We start from the raw sequence: 21,795 nt of genomic DNA, 5'->3' as shown, positions 1-21,795 counted from the left end.
CAGGCTGGGAAACCTGGGGGAGGGATTTTTGGAGATGCTTGAAGAGCTTTCTCCCCACCTCAGTTTCAAAAACGAGGGTGTGATGAACAGGAGAAAGCGTTTAAGTTGATAAAGGAGCCCAAGTCCTGTCCCTCAAAAGGATTTCTGCCTCTGTTGTGCTTCTCAAAACACTACCCATCTCATTTACTCAACCACAATGTTTATAACTTAAAAAAATCCCCTAAAGTAAATTCCCCGTGGAGTTCATAACTCGAAGTTGCAGTGAGGCTGATCTTGTGGGTATGTCACACCGGTCAAACAAGAGAATCACAGAAAGAAAGTGAAGAGTTTAGATGAAAACGAATTATATCTGGGAAGCTGCAAAGCTGACGGCTTAATGATCCACAATGCTGCAAAAATCCAGGGAGTAGGTGAAAAGCTGTTAATTATTCAGCACTGCCGGGCACGCCTGTTTGGAGAGGCGCCACGCAGAAGCAGCGATAGGGGTTTCACAGGGCGTGCACACATGTTGTGCTCCCAACACACTCACGAAGGTCTGTGCTGGGCCTCCCAGCATCAGCTGCTCTTTTGGAAATGGTTCTCCAGCGCGGGAGCAGGGGGAGAGCCCAGCCCAGCAACCCGCAGGGCTCAGCCGGCCACAGCTGGGCCATGTCACCCTGCATCGAGCAGCTCCTGCCTTCACGCTTTAATTGCAAGACGTAATTGCAAATATTTCCCGTCCTCCCTCTACCTCCTGACCTCCAGCTCTGGTCACCCAGGGCACCTCCTCAGCCCCAGTCAGGGAATAAACTCTCCGGCAAGGCCAGGCATGGGTCAGCTTCGATGTTTATTGCTTGCTCGGTGGCACAGCATGGCACAGCTGAGCTGGCATCCCGCCAGGACGGGCAACGCGGAGCAAAACATTTCGGGCACAGGGGCCTCGCTGCGGGTGGGTGCGAGCTGAGCTGTCTCCCCGCCAGCACCCGCACCGGCAGGACCCGGTGGGGACGACGCTGGGACTCCCCCGGCTTCGGGGTGCGCTGGGTCAGGGCGGGGAGGAGGGGGCTCGTGCTGGGAAGCAGCGGGTGGATACTGATGATGGTGGGGATGCTCACCGCGGGCGCGGGAAGCGTCGGGCAGCCCAGGCTGGTCTGGACAAGCCCAGGGCGAGCGGAAAGCCCAGCTCCTCCTGCCTCACTGCGAGTGGATCAGCGCCCCGGCGCCCTGCCCAAAGCCAAAGCCCTTGGGACCGAAGTTCTTGGCATAGCAACCTGCAGACGATGGGAATGGAGAGACGGGTAAGGCCGGTAGCCAAACACAAGCAGGTCCTCCTCTCGAAGCAGGAGGATCTAAACAGGACAGGGTTTGCCATATTTATTGGGCAAAGAGGCCCCAGGTGTAGTAGGAAATCCCCCGGCTGGTGCAGCCACCACCTCCCCAAACCTCCGTCCCATCCGGGTTCCCTGCACGGGGGTTGTTCCCCCCACCACCTCCACCCTTCGGAGTCCAGGACAAGCGGGTGAGGACAGGGACACCCACCTTTGCAGTAGATCTCCCCGTCTTTGTCTGCCAGGGTGGTGGACTCCAGGCTTTTGCCACACTTGGCGCAGCGGAAGCAGGACTTGTGCCAGGACTGCAGGACAGGAGCAGAGCCCGGTCAGACAACACCCAGGGATGCTTTGGCTACCAAACAGGGTCACTTTTCTGTTTCTGACCCAAAGCAGTTGGCAAAGAGGTCTGAATGGGATGAAAGTGTTTGCCTGGACAGAGCCGTCCCCCCAGCCCCGTGGGGAAGATACAGAGAGGACACATCAGGTGTGGTCACGGCTCCCATGCTGATCTGGTTCCAGAGAACTTCCGCCGTCATTCACAGAAGACATTTGTACCACAATTTGTAAAATAATTTGTACAATAATTTGTGAGGAGCAATCACCCCCCTCTTTGGAGATTGTTTTCCCTCGAGCAGCGTGATAAATCCCCCAAGTCATCCAGCTGAGACCCACAGCTGCTGTACGTTACCCTGCGGCTGGCACCAGGGCTGGGACACCTGCCCCTACACAGCTACAGCTCCAAGGAAGGCAGCAAACAGACACTAAGAATGCAGAAATCAGCCAGGGTTTAAAAATAAAACTCCCCCCAGGGCTCCGCTGGTCCCCTGGGGATAAATGAGCTCACAGCCTCTGAGCAAACCTTGAGTAGCCAGAGCTGCTCACAGAGGAATTTAAATAAACACTTTGGAAAACACAAAACCTTTTTTGGAAGAAAATGTGAAATTGGGGGGCTGGAGGAGGAGGTAGCAGATGGAGTCATCCAGCAAACATTAGTACATGAAATACATGCTCTGGAATCCTCCCCGGGTTTGCTGGAGTGTAATTGCTTTGCCAGCTTTGGTTCCCCATAAACATCGAGGCCAGAAACCTACCAGGAAGCCCAGATCTTGATTTTAACAGTAAGTTTTGTTTCTGACCCTGGGCTGACTCTCAAAGTGTCCATCACAAACCCCTGCACTGCCAGCTGGAGTACGGTGATGCCAGGAGGCCCTTGCTGTGGACTGGATGCCTCTTCCCCTGCTCTGGGGACAGAGGACAAACACAGAAGCCCCAGGGAGGGCAGAGCACAGAGGGGTCAGTGAGTGTCCCCACGTCACCGGTGAGGGTTTCCCAGCACGGCCATCCCATCCCCTGCGGCACAAAGCCAGGCCTAAGCTGCTGCCTTGGCCAGCACTGCACGTGTAACCGACCTCGGAGGGGAGGATCCTCCAGGGCAGGGACCTCAGCAGGGCCCCAGGGCTGGCAGAGCAGAAGGTGTCCCCGTGCCCCACCGAGAGCTTCCCAGAGCTGGGCAAGGATGAGGCCACAGCTCGGGATGCAAAGGACCCTGGTGAGGTGATAAACTTGACACAGGACGTCCCAGGTTGTTACAGAACGTCCTTCCCATCTGACCCTGAGCAGATCCCATCCACCAGCAGAACAGCCCAGGAGAGAAGCACCGAGCAGGTGCCCACAGCTCCAACCACCCGCCCTGTTCGTGGGCAGCACTGACCACTGGAATCCATTTCCTGCCGCAAACCCGGGCTGTGGCGTCCCAGCCCACGGCACAGGGTGCAGAGGTTCACTGGACGCTGCACTTGTTCAGTTAGTGGTGGCAGTGGCCATGGTCCACATCGCTGCTCATCCTACCAACACACCTGGCACTGGGGACATCCACTGTGACCTCCACTGAGCAGGGACATCCATTGTGACCTCTGCTGAGCAGTGCTCCGAATATTTAGTATAAAATGTATTTCTTTCCCATATACAAATCTGCAAGAGCAATGTAGTCTGAAGAACCTGGTTTCCAGACATGCCAAGATCTCCTTCTGGTGCCAGACTTCCTGGTGACCATGGCCACCAGACCCCAAGTCCAGCCTGCACAGCCTGTGGGTCAGGTCCAGACCTTCTCTGAAGGTCTCCCTGCCACACAGCAACTCGTGGCATGTGTGTGTCCCATCCCATCCATTCATCCATCCATCCCCATTCTTACCTTTCCAGCTCCAATCACCTTCTCAGCTGCATACACCACTTGGCCACAGCGAGGGCACCCATCAGAACCCCCGACCTTCTGGGCCATTCGGGATGCGTTTGGGTTGGTGGGTCGGTGGGGTTGGCTCCTGTGGGTGGGAAGGAGTTTGTGATCAGGGCTGCACAAGCAAGACGGAGGAGGGAAGAGCTATGGAACCACAAATCCCAGTTTGGAAGGGCCCGGAGCTTTAGGCACAATGTGTTGAGCCTCATGGAAACTCCAGCCTCACGGCTGCATGCTGGACGGGACGGGCAGTGTGCCCGGGCAATGGGGACGTGTCCCGTCAAGCCCCATCCCACCCTGCCAAGAGGGTTCAGCGGGTTTCCCCCGAGGAGCCGAAAGGCAGAGCAGCACACGGCGCTCTCCAGATTACACACCGCTCCAAGTTCAGCACAGGCTGCACATCCACGCATCAAAAGCAGATAGATGTGGGAGAGAAGGTGCCCACAACAGGCACGGTTTTGAAAACATGACTTAAACTCACTCTTCATATTTGATTCCCAGAGACTCGCCCTTGTCCGTGCTCAGGGTCCCGGCTCCCTGCCCGTAGCCGTAGCCCTTGGGGCCGTACTTCTTGCCGTAGCAGGACTTGCAGTAGATCTCGTCTCCATGCACAGCAACAGTGGTGCTGTCCAGGTTCTTCTTACAGACCACTGGAAAAGAGAGGAGGGCAGTGCCATTAGCCTGCTCATCCAGAGCCCGCTAATTAGGTGCAGAAAACAAGTCCTCACAAGGGAGAGCACAGCTCAGCTTTCAAGGAGTAGGAAACCCCAGACGAGGTCAGTGTTGAAGGGAGCGCATGCAAAACAGCCAGAGATAAGGATCACAACAAGAACATTGTCTGGCTTTAAAAGGAAGCAACCACCAAGGCTACAGGGTTGATACTAAAAAAAAAAAAAAAAAAAGCTCTGTTAACCCTCTTGATGCTGGTAACCTGGAGATGCACTTAAACTGGAGGGGGGTTGAAATTTCCCTACAAGTCACCGCAGGGTTCGCAGGGATGGACGTCCCTGCCCCACCGCAGCTCTGCCGCATCCAGCCTGCTGCAAATCGCAGTGACAGGCGCTTGGGGGAAAGTAATGTAAGCAAACATATTTTGCTTTGTGTTTAACCAGACTAAAAGCTGAGCCGCAGCCATCACCACAGTAAGTTTTTAGTACATTACGCTATTGTGCACAGTTGCCTCTCCAGATCCTGAGAACACGATGGAAGAGTTGGTGTTAATGCGTCGTCCCTGGTCCGTGCCACGATCAGGGTCAGGTGAGGAACACTAACTCCAAGCCTTGGGGATCAATATGGGATGTCAGGTGGGACAGGACGAGCCAGCAGCCACGCTCAGGGTCACAGCTCAGCCCGGCCAGAGCTTCGAGCTTGGTGCTGGGCTCGGCCCACACAGACTCTGCTCCCGAGTTTAGGTTTTCCCGACTCCTGTCCCAGCTCTGATCTCAGCCTCCACGCTGGCTTCCAAACCTTTCCTGGAACACATCACCCAGCAAGCCGGGGCGGGAGGCGAGCGGCACCTGACCGGGCTCGCAGTGATCTGCTGTGTTTACCATCCCGGTGCAGCATCCAGACGCCCGGGGCAGAGTCCGCAGTGCTGGCAGCTGGCCCCAAAACAGATCCTGTTACAGCAGCCACACAGCCTTCCCCATCCCGCTTACACGCCTTAAATGTCGAGGCTTCCAGCGGCACGCTGGCCTCTTGGCCAGCAGAAAAGTTTCTTGGCCTTTACCAATATCACAGGAATGCAAACAGAGCAGAGCTCGACTCCCAGCAGCGCAAACCGCGGCGCTGAACGCAGGGGTGAGATGCAGCTTTCCTCGGCCTGATTACTAAATATGGTGCTTCTCCTCCGGGGCCACGGAGAACCCCGTGTGCTGCTGCTGGGAGGAGGTGGGAAGGGAAACATCTCCTGCCATCTAAGAAGGCTCTGGCAGGGTCCTCTCCCATCCCACCCCAGCAGGAGCTGGGGATGGAGCATCCCCGTTGATGAAGACCAGCTCTGGTTAAGTGGTCCCAGAGCTGCCAAGCTCCTGGGCTGGTGTTTGGGTGTCTCTGCGCTACCTGGAGCTCAGGGGGAGCAACGTTGCATCCAGACTCTCCAGGAGGGGAATTCGGGCACTTTTACTGGCACATTGAAAGAACTCTGTCCTAGGGGTGGGAGTGACTGATCTCATTGGCGTCTGTCTCTCCCACCGTGTCGGTGGATTTAGAGCTCTAAGCGAAGCTCTCACAGTCCCTCATCTGTACCAGCCACAGACGCTTTGAGAGGCAGCAGAAAACATTCTTTCCTGGTCTGCTTCCTAGAAATCAACCCCCAGCTCCTGGCTTTCTGCATTGCAGAAATTCCAGCGCACCGCACTTGTCGGGTTAAGGACCTTTTGTTTTTCTAAGAGCAGGGAGTTGCTCCACAAAACAATTAGACAAGAGCTGCTGCCACTTGCAGAGGCCAAACGCTCTCACTACAGTACATTTCCACCCTGTGCTATGGACTCAGTTGGATCAATGCCACCAAGTCAATCACCAAGTCACGCCCTGAGCCAATCTCCGGTTCTAATGCACTGTGGTAGGTTTGGCTCCTTTTTTATTATTTTTATGGCAGATCAGGTTGAAGTATTTGTTTTTTCTTCCCTAAAGATAATGGCTTCAGGTTCCCTGATGAGGCCCAAACGCAGCAATGGGGAACAGGCTGGGAAAGCCGGAGTTGGGTACAGCTCAGCATCACCTGCAGCCGGGCCGGGCAGGACACTGGGGTACGTATGGAGTGGGGTTACGTCCGTCTGCAAGGCACAGAGACAGGAGCGCTGGCTGCAGTCGGCTCTGGAGCACTCCCTGGGGATCTTCTTCCATGAGGGGGCATGCAGTGACCTTCTTCCCCATATTGGCTGGGTATTGCCTTCCCAAAGCGATGCCTTTTGCCTGATTTCATGGTGCCAGCATCGCACGGCAGCAGTTTTCCCAAGAAGTCCTGCTGTGTGCACGGGGTCACAGGGAAGGGCAGATGTGGTGCAATAACGTCTTTACACCCATACTAGAGGTTCTCCATCAACATGGACTCAGACAGTAAAAGCCACTGGTGGGAGGGAGATGAGGGTAACATAGAATCATGGAATCATGTTGCTTGGAAGAGACCCTCAAGATCATGGAGTCCAACTGTTCCCCCAGCCCTGGCACTGCTCCATGTCCCTGAGAACCTCATCTCCGGCTGTCCAACCCCTCCAGGGATGGTGACTCCACCACTGCCCTGGGCAGCCTGTTCCAATGCCCCACAGCCCTTTGGGGAAGAAATTGTTCCCCAGATCCAACCTCAACCTCCCCTGGCGCAACTTGAGGCCGTTTCCTCTGGTCCTGGCGCTTGTTCCTGGGGAGCAGAGCCCGACCCCCCTGGCTCCAAGCTCCTTTCAGGCAGGTCAGAGATCAGAAGGTCTCCCCTCAGCTCCTGTTCTCCAGCTGAACCCCCAGCTCCCTCGGCCGCTCCCAGCACACTTGTGCTCCAGCCCTTTCACATTCCCCACCCTCTTTATCTGAGGCTGCAGTAGCGACATGACTTCCCGCTGCAGAGAGCAGCTGCCGGAAGGACACAACAGCCTGCCAACCCCTGCCCGCCCGGGAAAACCTCTCTGCAACTCCCTTTCTTAGTCCTCTCCAGACAAAATGAGGCTTCCAGCCTGGAAACTCCCACATACAAGAGCTACCGGTGACGCCGGCCCCTCTTCCTGCCGCACAGGGAGCAGAGACGCCGCAACAGCCTCTCTCTTGCACATCTGCATCCAGCTGTGCATGCTGCATCCCAGGCAGACTGGCCAAGAAATATCCAGTATCCATGCCAGGTGGACACAGGAGCATGGCAGGGATCGGCCCCATGGGGACACTGGTATTTCCCTGCTGGAATAAGCCTCCTGAGATGAATTCGAGCCATTTATAGAGCCCAGCTCTGCTTGCTGCCCGTGTGGGAAAGATCACATCTGTGCTCCCTGCTGCAACGGGACAGTGACACTGGGAACAGGGTACAGGGACCAGCTGAGAAAATGCTGAACCTCAGTGCGGCCTTGCTGCAAAGCCAGCTCTGAAGACACACTTAGAATCACAGAATCACAGGATGGTTTGGGTTGGAAGGACCTTCCCAGCTTCCCCGGTGCCCCCCCTGCCATGAGCAGGGACATCTGCACCAGCTCAGGTTGCTCAGAGCCCCGTCCAGCCTGGCCTGGGATGTCTCCAGGGATGGTTCAGCCACCACCTCTCTGGCCAACCTGTTCCAGTCTGTGTCGGATGCCATGGGCTGATGAGCCATCTGCAGACACAGACAACATGCACGTTCCTGGTAGCACACGGGAATCACTAGTTCAGTTATGTGACAGTCTTCGAGGGCAGGGTACAGAAATCTGGCAAAACACAGGCTGAGGACAGTGGTCATCTTTTTGTTCGAAGGTCCTTAGCCCCCCTGGATGGATGCCCCAGGTTTGAGGAGCTGCCCTCAGCACGGTGACACTCCTCACCTGTCCCTCGCTGCTGCCCTGCTGTCCCCAAGGGCAGGGGAAGGGTGTCTGGGGACCCGCAGCATGAACCCAAGAGTACCTGCAGGATCTGCAGAGGAAGGGACATCTGCACCGAGTTAACCCACAGCCAGATCCTGTCCTCGTGCTCCTCCCTGGAGGTGACACTTGGGTCCAAACACACAACAGAGACACCCTCTGCAGTAGCAGATTTCCAGGCAGGCTGGGGGTGATGCTTTAGCACTTCACAGTAAGCTTTCCATCAGCAGAAGGGCCAGGACAGGGCCACATCTTCTTCCCATCATCTCCTGGGACACAGGAGCAGATCCCGTGCCAGTGCCCAAGGCCTAATCACCTTTTCAGTGTAGCAAAGCCACTCAGAAGACTAAAGCTGGCATCACCCCAGAGCAGGGCATGGGATGTGCACCTCCTGCTGCCACTGTTTGGAGAGTCCCTGTCTCATGCTCTAATCTTGAACATCTGGGGACAGACTAAAGGACTCAGCCTCGCCTTTCCCTGGTGTAGGGACAGCCCAAGGCTTTGCGTGGGTGCTGGCTGAGGTCAGCCCTGACAGCCTGGATGGCCCCTGGCGTCCTGGGATGATCTGTCTTCCTTCAGCAGAACTAACCACCAACTCTGGAGGACAGCAGAAAGCCTGCCACACAGCTCCCACAGCCAGGCTGATTGTAGAGAAACTCTAATGAGCTTTTCCACGGCCCATAAACAGGACATGACGGGGGCCCAGGCAGCGGAGAGCCAGGAAGCGGGTGTGGGAGGGGGCAAGGGAAGGGCTGGTACTCACTGCACAAGAAGCAGGACTTGTGGAAGCTGCTGCCTTCACATTGCACCTCCTCGGCGAAGTACACGGCCTTCTGGCACACTCCACACTTCTTTCCTCCTCCCCAGTTCGGCATCCTGCAGCAGAAGCAGAGGCAGACGCAGCGTCAGGGTGGGACAGCAGGGGACACGGATGGGACAGGGATGGGACAGGGACAGGGCAGGGACGGGGCAGGGACGGGGCAGGGACGGGGCAGCCACCAGCAGTGCTCCAGCAGCTGTTCCATATCCACACACGTGGAGACCACCCATGGATGTTTGCTGTTTGCACAGATTCCCCAGGCTGCTAATCAGCAGAATTAGCAGGACTTGGGATGCCCATGGGACCCGTTGTGACAGCACCCAGCAGTAGTCGCTGCCTCCACTGGTCCTGCCAGCCAAGAGCAGCAGAAATTCTCCTGTCCTGGGAGGCGTGGGGCCTCACAACCTCTTTCTGTGCCAGGAAAAGGGAGGAAGCGGGACAATGATGGGAGACTGCACTCGCAGAGGTACCCAGGACACCGGCACCTCGTTAGGTCACAGCCCTGCTATTACCCCTCGCCAGGGCCCAGGGTGACTGATCCTTGGTGCTGTAGAGTGTCCAGGTTGTCCCCCTGGCTGGAAACAGTTCCAGCTTCTCCTCCCCCAGCACCTCTTCCATTTCTGCCACCACAGGGCGGGGGTAGAGTCCGGATTGCACAAAGGGCAGGAGCTGACCCCTGATGTCACCGAAACCAGCGGGCTCTGGCACCGTGTCCCCCACAGCACCCTGAGCCACTGCCTTCCCCCTTGCTCGGGCACATCCAAATCCTCCGGGACCGCGGGAAATCAGCAGCCCCAGGGACACGGGCTCATGTGCAAGGCAAACACCTGAGCACCAACCTCAGCCACAACGCAGCTCCTTGGCACAATATGAATGCTTCTGTTTCTCTCTCCTCTTTCCTGAAATGTAACTGGTGAGACACGATCAAGAGGCCCCTTGATGTGCAAATTTACAGATAACCCCAAAATACTGTGAGCAGCTAATGCAAGTGGCAGAACTCCAACCCAGAGGGGCCTCGATGCTTTTGAAGACGGGGCCAACACAAACCTCAAGATATGCAATCAACAAAGTCCTACAAGGAGATGCCGAGGGAGGCAAGCTGGCTGAGTGTGGCCAAGAGGAGGATGTAACAGCAACCTGGGGCTGCGCACAGGGAACAGCCTTTGAGCCCACTCCTTGCAGCAGCTCTGAATCACAGAATCACACAGAATCCCAGAATGTCAGGGATCGGAAGGGACCTCGAAAGCTCACCCAGTGCAACCCCCCCGCCGGAGCAGGAACACCCAGATGAGGTTACACAGAAGGTGTCCAGGGGGGTTGGAATGTCTGCAGAGAAGGAGACTCCACAACCTCCCTGGGCAGCCTGGGCCAGGCTCTGGCACCCTCACCATCAAGAAGTTTCTTCTTATCTTTAAGTGGAACCTCCTGTGTTCCAGTTTGTACCCATTGCCCCTTGTCCTATCATTGGTTGTCACAGAGAAGAGCCTGGCTCCATCCTCCTGATACTCACCGTTTACATATTTATAAACATTAATGAGGTCAAATGAATCTCCAGGTCGCCACAGGCACCTGAAACCCCGTCTCTGGGTCTCCAACCCGCTGACCTCCCTGGTAGGGAACTGGGGAGAGGGATGTCACCCCCTGTGCTGGGCACTGGGGAGGCCAAACCACAAATCCTGGGGGCAGTTCTGGGCCCCTCACGGCAAGAAAGGCCTTGAGGTGCTGGAGCGAGTTGAGAGAAGGGAACGGAGCTGGGGAAGGGGCTGGAGCACAAGTGTGATGGGAGCGGCTGAGGGAGCTGGGGGTTCAGCTGGAGAACAGGAGCTGAGGGGAGACCTTCTGATCTCTGACCTGCCTGAAAGGAGCTTGGAGCCAGGGGGGTCGGGCTCTGCTCCCCAGGAACAAGCGCCAGGACCAGAGGAAACGGCCTCAAGTTGCGCCAGGGGAGGTTGAGGTTGGATCTGGGGAACAATTTCTTCCCCAAAGGGCTGTGGGGCATTGGAACAGGCTGCCCAGGGCAGTGCTGGAGTCACCATCCCTGGAGGGGTTGGACAGACGGAGATGAGGTTCTCAGGGACACGGGGCAGTGCCAGGAATGGGGGAACGGTTGGACTCAATGATTTAATCATTTCTTCCAACCAATACAATTCTCTGACTCCATGCTAAACACAGCAGGACTGAGGGCTGTATAAACATCAAACAGGGAGATGCAGGAGGACGAAGCGCTGCAAACCCTCTGCTCTCAGGAACAGCGAGATCTCTGTACCCACCACTGTAGCGGAAAGTCGAGCTTTTCCCTGTGTAAGAGCATTTTGTCAGGCAATAGAAAAGAATTTGATCTCAACCAGGTTATAAGAGCCGGCAGGGCTCTGCAGAGTCTCTGTATCTGCAGCCCAGCTGCTGGACACACGGAGGGTCTCAGCCAGGACAGACAGACAGAGCCGGGGAGGGAGCGGGAGCAGGGCCGGTGGGGCGGCTGCGCTGGCTCCAGGGACCCGAGGAGCATGTTCGGGGTGTGATCGCAGCAGCCGGGAAGTCTCTTTTCCGAACACCCTGCAGCTGGGCTTCCCACCGTCGCGCAGCCCGTGCCAAATCCCTCCCTTCCCGCCTGGCCCTTCCAGTCCCAGCCTTTGCGTTGCCTTAAAAGGACACAAACTGTTTCTCTCCAGAGCCTGTTTTTTCCCCCTGCACCAGGAGAAGGGCCGGACCTGGTTCAGGAGTTTCCTTGGAGGGCAGAAACATCCAGCAGCATCCCCCTGCCAGCGAGGTGCCTGTGCCCGCGCCGGGGGGGAGCCCTGGTCCCTTTTGCTCCCATGCCCACCTGTCTCAGAGTCCTCATCAGGAATAACACCATTTTTCTGGGTCCTCCATCCCTTTCCAAACCCAACAGCTGGCAGATCCCATCTCTGGGAGCCAGCAGCCCTGATTTTGGTGGGCAGCCCCATGCAGGCAGTTCCCAGCCTCAGTACTGCTGCCGAACAGCGGGTTCATCTGCCCAAACCGAGACATTGGCAGCGGGGACACGTTCCTCTGAGCCACCTGGGAGTCTACACCCAAGAAAAGGCACTTCTGGGTGAAGCTCATCTGATGTTTGCCACAAAGGGATTCAAGCCCTTTTGCTGCTTCTTTCCCTCCATCCAGCATGGGAAGGTTGCGGGTGCCTTCACACAGTTTAAACAACATCACTGTGATTTGGGCAGGTGACACCCATCATGAAGCACCCAGCAGCCCCAGCAAAACCCCATCCCAGCAAGACCTCCAGGCACACGCCAGGATGGATTTTCTGTGGGGAGAGACCATGAAAATGAGTTTGTCCAGGGGATACATGGGCTTGCAATCGCTCACAGCTGGGCACGGAGAAAGCCTGAGATAAGATTTAAGTTGCAGTGAATTCCCTCTTAGTCCACACCATCCACAGGCACATGCTGAGAGCCCAGCACCCCACATGAAAGCCCAAAAAGCAGTTTATGCTACAGGTCAGTACTGGCAGGGGAAAAAAAATAATAATAGGAGCACCCTGCTCACGGAGCCCAGGACCTGCACCAGCCACCTCAGAAGCAAAATCCTTACAATAGCCATCTATACAGACCCATCATCCCTGTTCTCTAATTAATGACTGCTTTAAGATAAGTCAGAGGGCTTGCAACCCTTTCAACATTTTTCAGAGTACTTTGTACCACGGAGCTGAGCACCATATTCTGTCCAATTGCAACACGTAACTGACCACAGGCGTACTTCTCCAAATCACTATGAGACCCATGCGGAATGAGGAACAGGAGGTGACTGAAGCCTGAAGCCAAAGATCTCACTGAGCACAGGCAAGAGAGACACTCAGGGCTGCTAAAAACCAGGATTATTTTTCCTCCCTCCTGCAGTTCCATATCTCATGTACCACAACAACGCAGCAAACACAACCAGAGCCCTGCAGAGAGCATGCTCTGTGCCGAGCACGGCTCAGCCCCGGAGCCAGTCCCTCATCTGCTCTGGATAACGCAAGAGGCTTTAAAAACCAAGATACCATCCTTTCCTCAACAGCTGTGCTGCTGGGAAGCACAGACACAAGTGAGACTTGTGCAGAACCACACAAGTCTGATGTTTTTTGGAGGTTAACTCTGATTTCCGTGTCTGATGTTTGACTTCGCAGCAGCACAGTTCACCGGGTCAAACACAAGCTACAGACTCGCCCGCATTTCAGACGGGCTTGTGTGGCACCAGTTTGGGAGGCAGCCAGAGCTACACTAAACAACCAGACACAAACCAGTACGGAACCGGTACATCCTGTAATTTACTGCAGAGCAAACCTCTTTGTGCTTGGAGGACACTACTGAGGAACATCATCCTGGCCCATGTAAAAGGTTGGGTTTTTTTTTTTGCAATGAGAGTGTTAATACAAATGGATGGCAGAAAAGCACCATCAGCACTGCACAAAATTAATTCCTAACGATGTTCGCAGCAGTCCATGCAGGATACATGGCCTGGCAAAGGGACAAGTCAAAGGGAAGGAAACCACGGTAGCAGCCCCAAGCCCTGGGGTCTGGTTACCACCTTCCAGTTCAATGAACAGCTGGCACAGCCATGAACCGAGCAGAATTTGAAGAAGGCACCTGCACAGATGAGGCGTGTGGGCAGAGCACAGAGGAACAAGCTCGTGGAGATACACGTAACACCAGGTGGGAAATCACGGGGACAGAGCATCACAGGGTCAGCACCAGTACCTGCAATCGGGCCCATGGGGGACTCTCTGCCCCACACGGCACCTGTCACGGAGCAGCTTTCACATCACCTGGGCACAAGTGGAAATAACCCTACGAGAGGCAAGTTAGAACTGTCCTCTGTCCCCCCGCCGTGTGATCAGCTGAGTAGAGCAGTGACATGAGGAGACTGTGGGCTGCAAACAGCATAAATGACAATAAACAAAGGTCATTTGTGATACAGTGGTATCGAACTGGTGAGCACTGGGACATGGCAAAACGCTGGGCATCACCACAGGGAAATGACAGAACTGACCCAGGGGACGCAGCTGCATCAGAGCAAACACCTCTGAGGGCTTTGCCAAGAGACGAGGGGAAAAAGTCAGGAGGGCCCGAGGTCCCGAGTGATCCTCGCACACAGCTCATCTACTCTTCAGTTCCCAAAGCAACAGTCAGACGTTGCTTCTGCTGCCGGCTCGGGCAGCCCCGGGTTTGCTGTGCCAGCACCGCGCGGAGCCGCCGGCCGGACACGGCTCTCGGTGAGCGCTCACAACCGCGATGTGCCCGCAGACCAGCACACTGCTGCCGGCTGGCCACACCGCTCCCCAGCTTTGCTTACAAAGGCAACTTGAAAATTTCCCAACACAACTGGGTTCCTCAAAGAAAATCCCTGTTTTATCCTGAACAAAAGCCAAAAACATTTGCAAGTATGCTAAGAAAAGCTACTGACTCCTGCAGGAATCAAAATCTAACCAAGGTCTTTAGCTTTTCCAAAGCGCTTATTTTCCCCCATCAGTCAGATACTTGTCATTTTGTCCCTCCCAGGAGCAGGGAGCCGAGCTGAGCCGCTCCAGAGGGTTCCGGCACTGACATCCCGACGGAGAGGCCCCGATGCAGGAGGCAGGAGAGCGGCTGCGAGCCCGAGGCTGGACAGCCGGTGCCCACCGACCCACGGCAGCAGTGACGGTGACAAACACTGGGCTAGGGGTGGTCACAGACACCACGACACCTTTCCAACCTCCCCACCAAGAGCTAGAAGAGCCAGGAGGTGCCACGTCCAAAGTCAGTCTCACACCTAGTACTACTTTAGCACTCACACCTTCTCACCTAGTCCATCCCTCGCTATATCTAATACTGCAACTTGGCAGCACTCGGTATTTTTGCAAGTGCTAATTAACACCCCTCCTACGCGCTGGCCCCGCTGCCGGCTCTGATGTTTGGAAAGCGGCACCTGAAGCTGTGCTGGAGCGTGTCCTCAGCGATGCAAATCTCTGTAAAGCTACATCAGTCCACACCAGCGGGGAGGATCGAGCCGGCTCCCTCTCCCCGGGTATAAGCTTTTTTCAGGCTGCAGAGTGAAGCGACAGCAGAGCCCGCATTTTGGCGAGGGGACCAGGAACAGGACTTTGCTCAGAGCCCAGCCTGAGACCACAACCCTGAGATTTCCCTTTGCAAAAAGTGAACAGAAACGCTTAGCGGAGGGTTAAGATTAATCGCAGCAGAAAGTTCCGCATCCCGGCGGGAAGCGACCACGCAGCGTTGGTGCCCGTTCTCCATCAGGTTAGGAAAGTTCACCCGATCTGATGCAACAGCTTTGGCTTCCGCATCTGGCGTCATGTGCACGGATGCTCCCGCCGCTTCGTGCCTCAGTGGGCCCCACCGCACCCACCCCAGGGGCGCACGGCGGGTTTGTGCCCCTGCTCCAGCCCCCAGCCCCACATCTGCCCCAGCGGAGGTGCCGGGGGGCACAGCCGGAGGGGCTGCGCTGTGTCCGGGGGAGGGCTGGCCCTGGGGGTGCAGCAGCCCGGGGGGGATGTGGAGCTGCCCCCGGGCCGGGAGGAGCGGCAGCCCCGGAGGTTCCGCCGCGGGTCCCGGGGCCACCCGCGGGTGGGGGCTCCGGTCAGCAGGGCCCGGGGCCGCCCCCGGCGCGCACCTACCTGCAGCGGGGCTGGGCTGGGCTGAGCCGGGTCGGTGTCGGGAGCGGGGCTGGGGCCGGAGGCCGCTCGGGGGCTTTTGTCGGCGGCGGGAGAAGGCGGGTCTGGGGCGGCGGTTTGCGCTCGGCGCCAGCCCGGCCTGATGTCACCGCGGCCGCCGCCCCGAGGGCCCGGCGGAGGAGGGCACGGGCGGGCCGGCCCCGCCACCGGGGACACCGACCCCGCGCCCCGCCACCGGGCCCCCCCACCACCGGGGACCCGCAGCCCCGGGCCCCGCCACCGGGGAGCCCCAGCCCCACGGCCCGGCTGCCCCGGCCCCACGCCGTTGGGGATCCCCCCCCATCCCACCCCCACGGGAGGGATGAACTCTTCAGGGTCCCTAAAACCCACGGGCTGGCTGCCAAGCAAGTGTGCCAGCAGTGATACCCATCAGATATTTAGGTCAGTATTTAGTTGTACTGAAAGTTTTTCTCTAAAAGAAAAGTTGCAAGAGGAGGCGGCGAGAAGGGAGGGGTGAGAAGCGACTCTTTGGCAATGGCTTCCCCTGGGAACGCACAACACCACTGTGGCGAGTGCAGGGATATGGGGATAAGAAATAAACACAGCGTGAAACCGAGGGAAAGGCAGCTGGCAGGGCGTTGGGCAAACACTCCAGCACAGCTGGATGGCAGGTCTGGAGCTGCGAAGGGAGGGCTCTGAGCCATGAAAAGGTCAAAACACTACGGGCACTCTGCACCCTCGGTGTCTGCAGGAGCAGGGATGCTGCCTCCGCCTCCCTGATGTCTCACAGACCCCTCCATAGCCTCACACCGCACATTAGTGCCTTCCCTGCCCAAACATCCCAGAGCAGCGTGGCTGCAGGGCTGCAAAGCTGCTATTTCTATTTTTTTCTGTGTTTCTATGCCAGGGCAACACAGGAGCCCAAGGAGGCTCAGGACATTGTAAATACACACTAAGGCTCCAGATAATACTGTTTCCACCATGAAAAGCCGAGCACAGTCCCCTGCTGCCTGTGGAAGCTGATACAAGAGCGGGGGAGCGGGATACAAGCAGGGGGAGCGGAACAACTGCCCCAATCCCCAGCAAACCCCACACACGGACAGGAACCAGGTAACACTAGACAGAGAAAGGATCTTCACTTCCTTAGGCATTTTTGGTGTCCTGGAAGATTCAGAGAAGACTCAGTCCATCAGTGCTCCATCACCTGGACATGGAGGCCCTTCCACAGGGTTCCCCAAGGCTTTGTCGAGAGTTAGAGCCATACCCCGGAGCTGACGTCCACATGGCATGAGGGATGAGAGTCCTTTCCCCTGCAGGAAGGGAAACCTCTGCCAGATGACTCAGAGGATGTGTGTGACTCACGGTGCTTGAGCTGGTGCTGCAGACACCAGACACCAGCCCCCAGCGGACATGAATAGAGCTGTCCCCTCCAGCTGGCTCCCAGTGCTTCCCACCGCGGTGGATCAGGGGCTGGTAGGTCTCGGAGGTTGACATACCCCTGTTTTTTTTCTCCAGAAGAGGTGGAGTGGGTATATTAAAAGCTGGATATCAGGCTCAGAAAGGGTCCCTGCATCCCCAAATTCAGGGCACACTGCTGCCAAGCCTGGCTCTGGTCTTTGCTCAAAGGCTGTTTGCTCTGGAGGGGGCTGGAGGAGGAGACCAGGCTTGTGAGGTACATACCCCCTCCACAGGGAGGGAGCGCAGGCCAGGCCTGTCCCCTCCCTAGCACACCGGTGGGATGCTGTGCCATCTGACAGAGGGACATGCCCCCTTTCTGGGAGGGCAGAGTCTGAAGATCAACATGTCTCGCCTCCCGAGGTCTTTCCCTGGGCTGTGACCATGGGGCTGCCTTGGGCTGCCCTTTCACATAATCATTTTGGTTGGAAAAGACCCTCCAGGTCATCGAGTCCAACCCAGCATTGACACTACCCCATGTCCCTGAGAACCTGTGCAGGAAGAGGTGTGCATCCTGAGCCCAGGCAGGAGTTTAACTGCACCTGTGACACTCACACAAACACTACAGACTTGCCAAGTGTCCGATTTATTATTATTTTTTTAAAGCGGTGTGATCATGGCAGCAGAAGTTCCTGTGCTAGCAAACCGCATGCCCTTGCTTCAGTATTTTAATCAACATTGCAAGTGATCATAGCATCATTTTGGTTGGAAAAGCCCCTCAAGATCATAGAGTCCAACCTTTTCTCCACCCCTTGCACTAACCCATGTCCCTGAGAACCTCGTCTAAACACCTTTTAAACCCCTCCAGGGATGGTGACTCCACCACTGCTCTGGGCAGCCTGTTCCAATGCCCCACAGCCCTTTCCGGGAAGAAATGTTTCCTAATATCCAATATTTGCTTGCTGCAGTTTCCCCACCGACCCAGCAGCACCCAGCAGCCCCGGGGGATACAGGAGAGAGAAGTTGTCGCTCCAGAGCAGGGACAGGGACAGGGACAGCCGTGCCCGTGGGTCCCCGCGCCATCTAGTGTCCTACCGGAGCGGGACACGGCGGGGGGACAGCGGCGGGACCCCCATCCCCGCAGGGCTCTAGCATCCCCAGCGTGTGCAGCCTCCAGCTGGGAATTCTGCCTGCTCCAGTTTTTATTCCCGAAAAGACTTCAGTGCCTGCTCGGCCTGACAAAGCGTGACCTGCACCCAAGGAGGGTTAAACCTGCCGGGGACTCACACGGCCAGACACTCATGGTCACCCCAGAGGATGAAATCCGTGTCCTGGCTCTGTGGACTGGGACCAGAGGTGCCAAAAGGAGTGACCAAAACCAGTCAAAACATCAAAAATGCTGTTAGGAGCTTGAAATGAAGCCAGTAGTATTTACAGGATAATGTCAGCGCAATCAAAGCCTGCACAGAGAGTACAGTTCACAACCTGTCTGGTTCCTGCGTGGATCTATCACGGCTCACACAGCTGGTGCTGTAAAATTATTTTCTGGTGAACACAAAGGGACCAAGGAATTCTTTGTTTTTAACTTCAGACAAGTAGGCTGCTCGCAGAGGTAAAAGGAACAAACCTAGACCATTCCAGAAAGTTATTTTATTTTACAAATAAAATTATTAATTTGTAATAGAGCAGTTAAAGGAAATTCAGACAGAGACTGAAAAGAAGGAAACTGGTACTTAAAGGCAGTATCTGCTGAGAGCACACAGACATGTTTTTGCACAGGATCTGGGAGATGCGTTGCTAAGCCATGCGTTCTTACGTTAATTGTTCTGGGAGCAGACCTGGAATAATGAGTTTTCATTCAGAAACTCACTGCTGAAATAGGAGGAAGGCCAGAGCTGGACTGAGTTTGAAGGAACAGATCACAGGAAAGCAGAGACAGGACTGTAGTCACACGTGGCAGGGATCCTCATCTCCGTCTGTCCAACCCCTCCAGAGATGGTGACTCCACCACTGCCCTGGGCAGCCTGTTCCAATGCCCCACAGCCCTTTGGGGAAGAAATTGTTCCCCAGATCCAACCTCAACCTCCCCTGGCGCAACTTGAGGCCGTTTCCTCTGGTCCTGGCGCTTGTTCCTGGGGAGCAGAGCCCGACCCCCCCTGGCTCCAAGCTCCTTTCAGGCAGGTCAGAGATCAGAAGGTCTCCCCTCAGCTCCTGTTCTCCAGCTGAACCCCCAGCTCCCTCAGCCGCTCCCATCACACTTGTGCTCCAGCCCCTTCCCCAGCTCCGTTCCCTTCTCTCAACTCGCTCCAGCACCTCAAGGCCTTTCTTGGCATGAGGGGCCCAAAACTGCCCCCAGGATTCACGGTTTGGCCTCCCCAGTGCCCAGCACAGGACGGTCACTGCCCTGGGTCTGCTGGCCACACCAGTGCTGGTACCAGCCAGGATGCTGGTGGCCTCTTGTTCAGCTGCTGTCACCAACATCCCCAGGTCCTTTTCCACTGGCCACTTTCCAGCTGCTCTTCCCCGAGCCTGGAGCATTCATGGGGTTTTTGTGACCCAACATGGGATTGTTGTGATCCTCACTGCCCCGCTGCCAGGAGCTCCATACGAAACTGTGCATCGTGTGAAGCCGTTTTCTTCGTTGCTCTTCTCTAAACCATTTCTATATTAATATTTCCTAACTCCAGTTTTGTGCTTTTAGGCTGCTAATGAACCATGATCTGGCATTTCTATTAATATTTAATAGCCCTTAATGTGGCCCCTAAGTCTCTTCATTAGAGTTATTCCTAATAATCTGCATGCTGGGGATATCAGATACGCTGTGCTGTATTTTGCGGGGTTTTCCCTGGAACTCTGTTGAAAACTGCTGGACTAACGAGCAAATGCCATCTGCTCTGGGGGATTTGTCACTGATCATTTAGCAGCGTGCTCGTTCTGCGATTCCTCTAACGAACAATTCGAGGTAAATCATCTGTTTGGCAGCCTGATACTGGAAAATAACCTGAAGAAGAGGGGCAGCCTCTGTGCTGAGAATTTAAAACGTGCTCAGCTGTTTGCCAGGAGCCCGATCCTCAGCACCGACCCAGCAGAGCCGGGCGCTCCAGCCACGAGAGGGGGCTCGGAGAAGGCGCAAAGAAGCCAAGGAAACATCTCAGCTCAATGTCTTCAGTTTGTTTCGGCTGCATCGCCGTCCCCATGGGCAGCACACGGAGGTGAGGGCCCCGCTGGGCCTGGTGGCTGTCACGACGGTGTCGCTGGGTCGCGATAAAGCTCCGCTCGCAGAGCCGGTGCCACCTGCGCGGCGACTCGCCTTCGCCTGGGGACAGCCAGGCTCTGGGCTTAATGATGGAAAAACACTGGAACCGCCTCTCTGGAAGCTCAGTGCCGCACGAGGTTTCCGCATTTGTTATCGTGGGGGTATAGTAGATAAAATAATCTTGGGGAGTTCAGGCTAAAGGTGGAGTCACCATCCCTGGAGGGGTTTAGAAGGCGTTTAGACGAGGTTCTCAGGGACATGTTTTAGTGCTAGAGTTAGGTTACGGTTGGACTCGATCCCGAGGGTCTCTTCCAACTGAAATATTTCTGCGATTCTATGATTCAGCGCCCCCCTGGCCGCCTCAGTGGCACCTGCGCGGGCAGGAGGGGCAGCTGGACCTGCCACATCGGGCCCGTTTCCCTGCCAGACGGCGCCCTGCGCTGTGCCGCAGTTTCTCCTCACGGGCCGCCACACGGGCACCGCGGGCTGCCCCGGTCCCCCCTGCCCCGCCGCGGGCGCACGGCCGGGCGGCGCTGGCTCCTCACGCCGCGCACAGCGGCCCCCGCGCGGCGGCGGCAGCAGAGGCGGCGCGGCGGGAAGGCGGGCGCGGGGGCCGCCGGGAGTTGTAGTCCGGGCGGCGCCCAGGTGCGGCGGCGCGCGGGGCCCGCCGGGAGCTGCTCCCGCCCCGCGGGCAGGTGCGGCTCCGCCCGCGGGAACTACATGTCCCGGGATGCCGCGGGGCGCGGGCGGCGCGGGCGCGGCGGCCGCGGGGGCGTAGCGAAGATGGCGGCGGGGGCGCTGCGCCCCGCTCCCGGCTGAGGCGCCGCGCGCTCCCTGCGCCTCAGTGCGGCGGCGGCGATGTCGGAGCCGGAGCACCTGGGCGGGAAGCGGGCCGAGTCGGCGCGGCTGCGGCGGGCCGAGCAGCTGCGGCGCTGGAAGGGCTCCCTGACGGAGCAGGAGCCGGTGGCGGCGGGGGGCGGCCGGGGCCGGCACCGCGGCGCCGGGGGGTCCCGCGTCCGCTTCGAGGAAGGCGCCGTCTTCCTGGCCGCCTGCTCCAGCGGGGACACCGAGGAGGTGAAGCGGCTGCTGGGCCGCGGCGCCCGCATCAACACCACCAACGTGGACGGGCTGACAGCGCTGCACCAGGTACCGGGGGAGCCGGGCCCGGGGGGGGGCGCGGCCCGGCGGGCCCTTCCCTGCGCCCGCCGCCGGCTGAGGGAGCGGGGGGGGCACCGGCTGCGGCCCCTCAGCCCCGGAGCGGGGGGGGACACGAGGATTTGGGGCGCTGCTGGCGGAGGGGGAGGGCAGAGCGGTACCTGCAGCACCGGGAGTGGGTTGTTTATAAACAAAGCCATGACAGAAAGCTTTGATCTCAGCCTCATCCTGCATATTTAGCCCGTGTCTGAAGCACAGACCTAGTTCGCAGGGGAGCGCGGTAGCGTATTCCAGTCGAGCAGCTTGATGTGCCGAGTTCTCACAGGGATATTAAGCAGCTTAATTAGCAAAATAAAGCGCTGGGCTGGCAGAGCCGCGAGCCTGGCTAGGTGGCCAATTTATTAAATTTTTTTGGAAAACTTCTGACTCTGTGCTTGGGGTCTGCTGAAATAGCCGCAGCGCTCGGAAAATT

General features: G+C 57.2%; 2 protein-coding genes across 7 annotated transcripts in view; one reads left to right on the top strand and one right to left on the bottom strand.

Moving 5' to 3' along the window:
- Nucleotides 1-813: 813 nt before the first annotated feature.
- CSRP1 (cysteine and glycine rich protein 1) lies at nt 814-15,664 on the bottom strand. Its single transcript, XM_065649693.1, has 6 exons — nt 15,521-15,664; nt 8,836-8,948; nt 4,025-4,193; nt 3,502-3,628; nt 1,519-1,612; nt 814-1,250 (listed from the first exon to the last, which is right to left on the bottom strand). The coding sequence occupies exons 2-6, from the start codon at nt 8,945-8,947 to the stop codon at nt 1,174-1,176; spliced, it is 579 nt and encodes a 192-aa protein (XP_065505765.1). The 5' UTR covers nt 8,948; nt 15,521-15,664; the 3' UTR covers nt 814-1,173.
- Nucleotides 15,665-20,902: 5,238 nt separating this feature from the next.
- PPP1R12B (protein phosphatase 1 regulatory subunit 12B) overlaps nt 20,903-21,795 on the top strand; it is a 122,393-nt gene continuing 121,500 nt past the window's right edge. For all 6 annotated transcript variants that reach the window (XM_065649324.1, XM_065649322.1, XM_065649325.1 and 3 more), the window contains exon 1: nt 20,903-21,314. In XM_065649324.1, coding sequence (XP_065505396.1) covers nt 21,027-21,314 — 288 coding nt within the window. In that variant the 5' untranslated portion in view covers nt 20,903-21,026. The remainder of the gene's footprint in view (nt 21,315-21,795) is intronic.

Source organism: Caloenas nicobarica, chromosome 21 (genome assembly GCF_036013445.1).
Source record: "Caloenas nicobarica isolate bCalNic1 chromosome 21, bCalNic1.hap1, whole genome shotgun sequence".
Taxonomy (NCBI): domain Eukaryota; kingdom Metazoa; phylum Chordata; class Aves; order Columbiformes; family Columbidae; genus Caloenas; species Caloenas nicobarica.
This window is presented reverse-complemented; position numbering and strand designations above follow the sequence as displayed.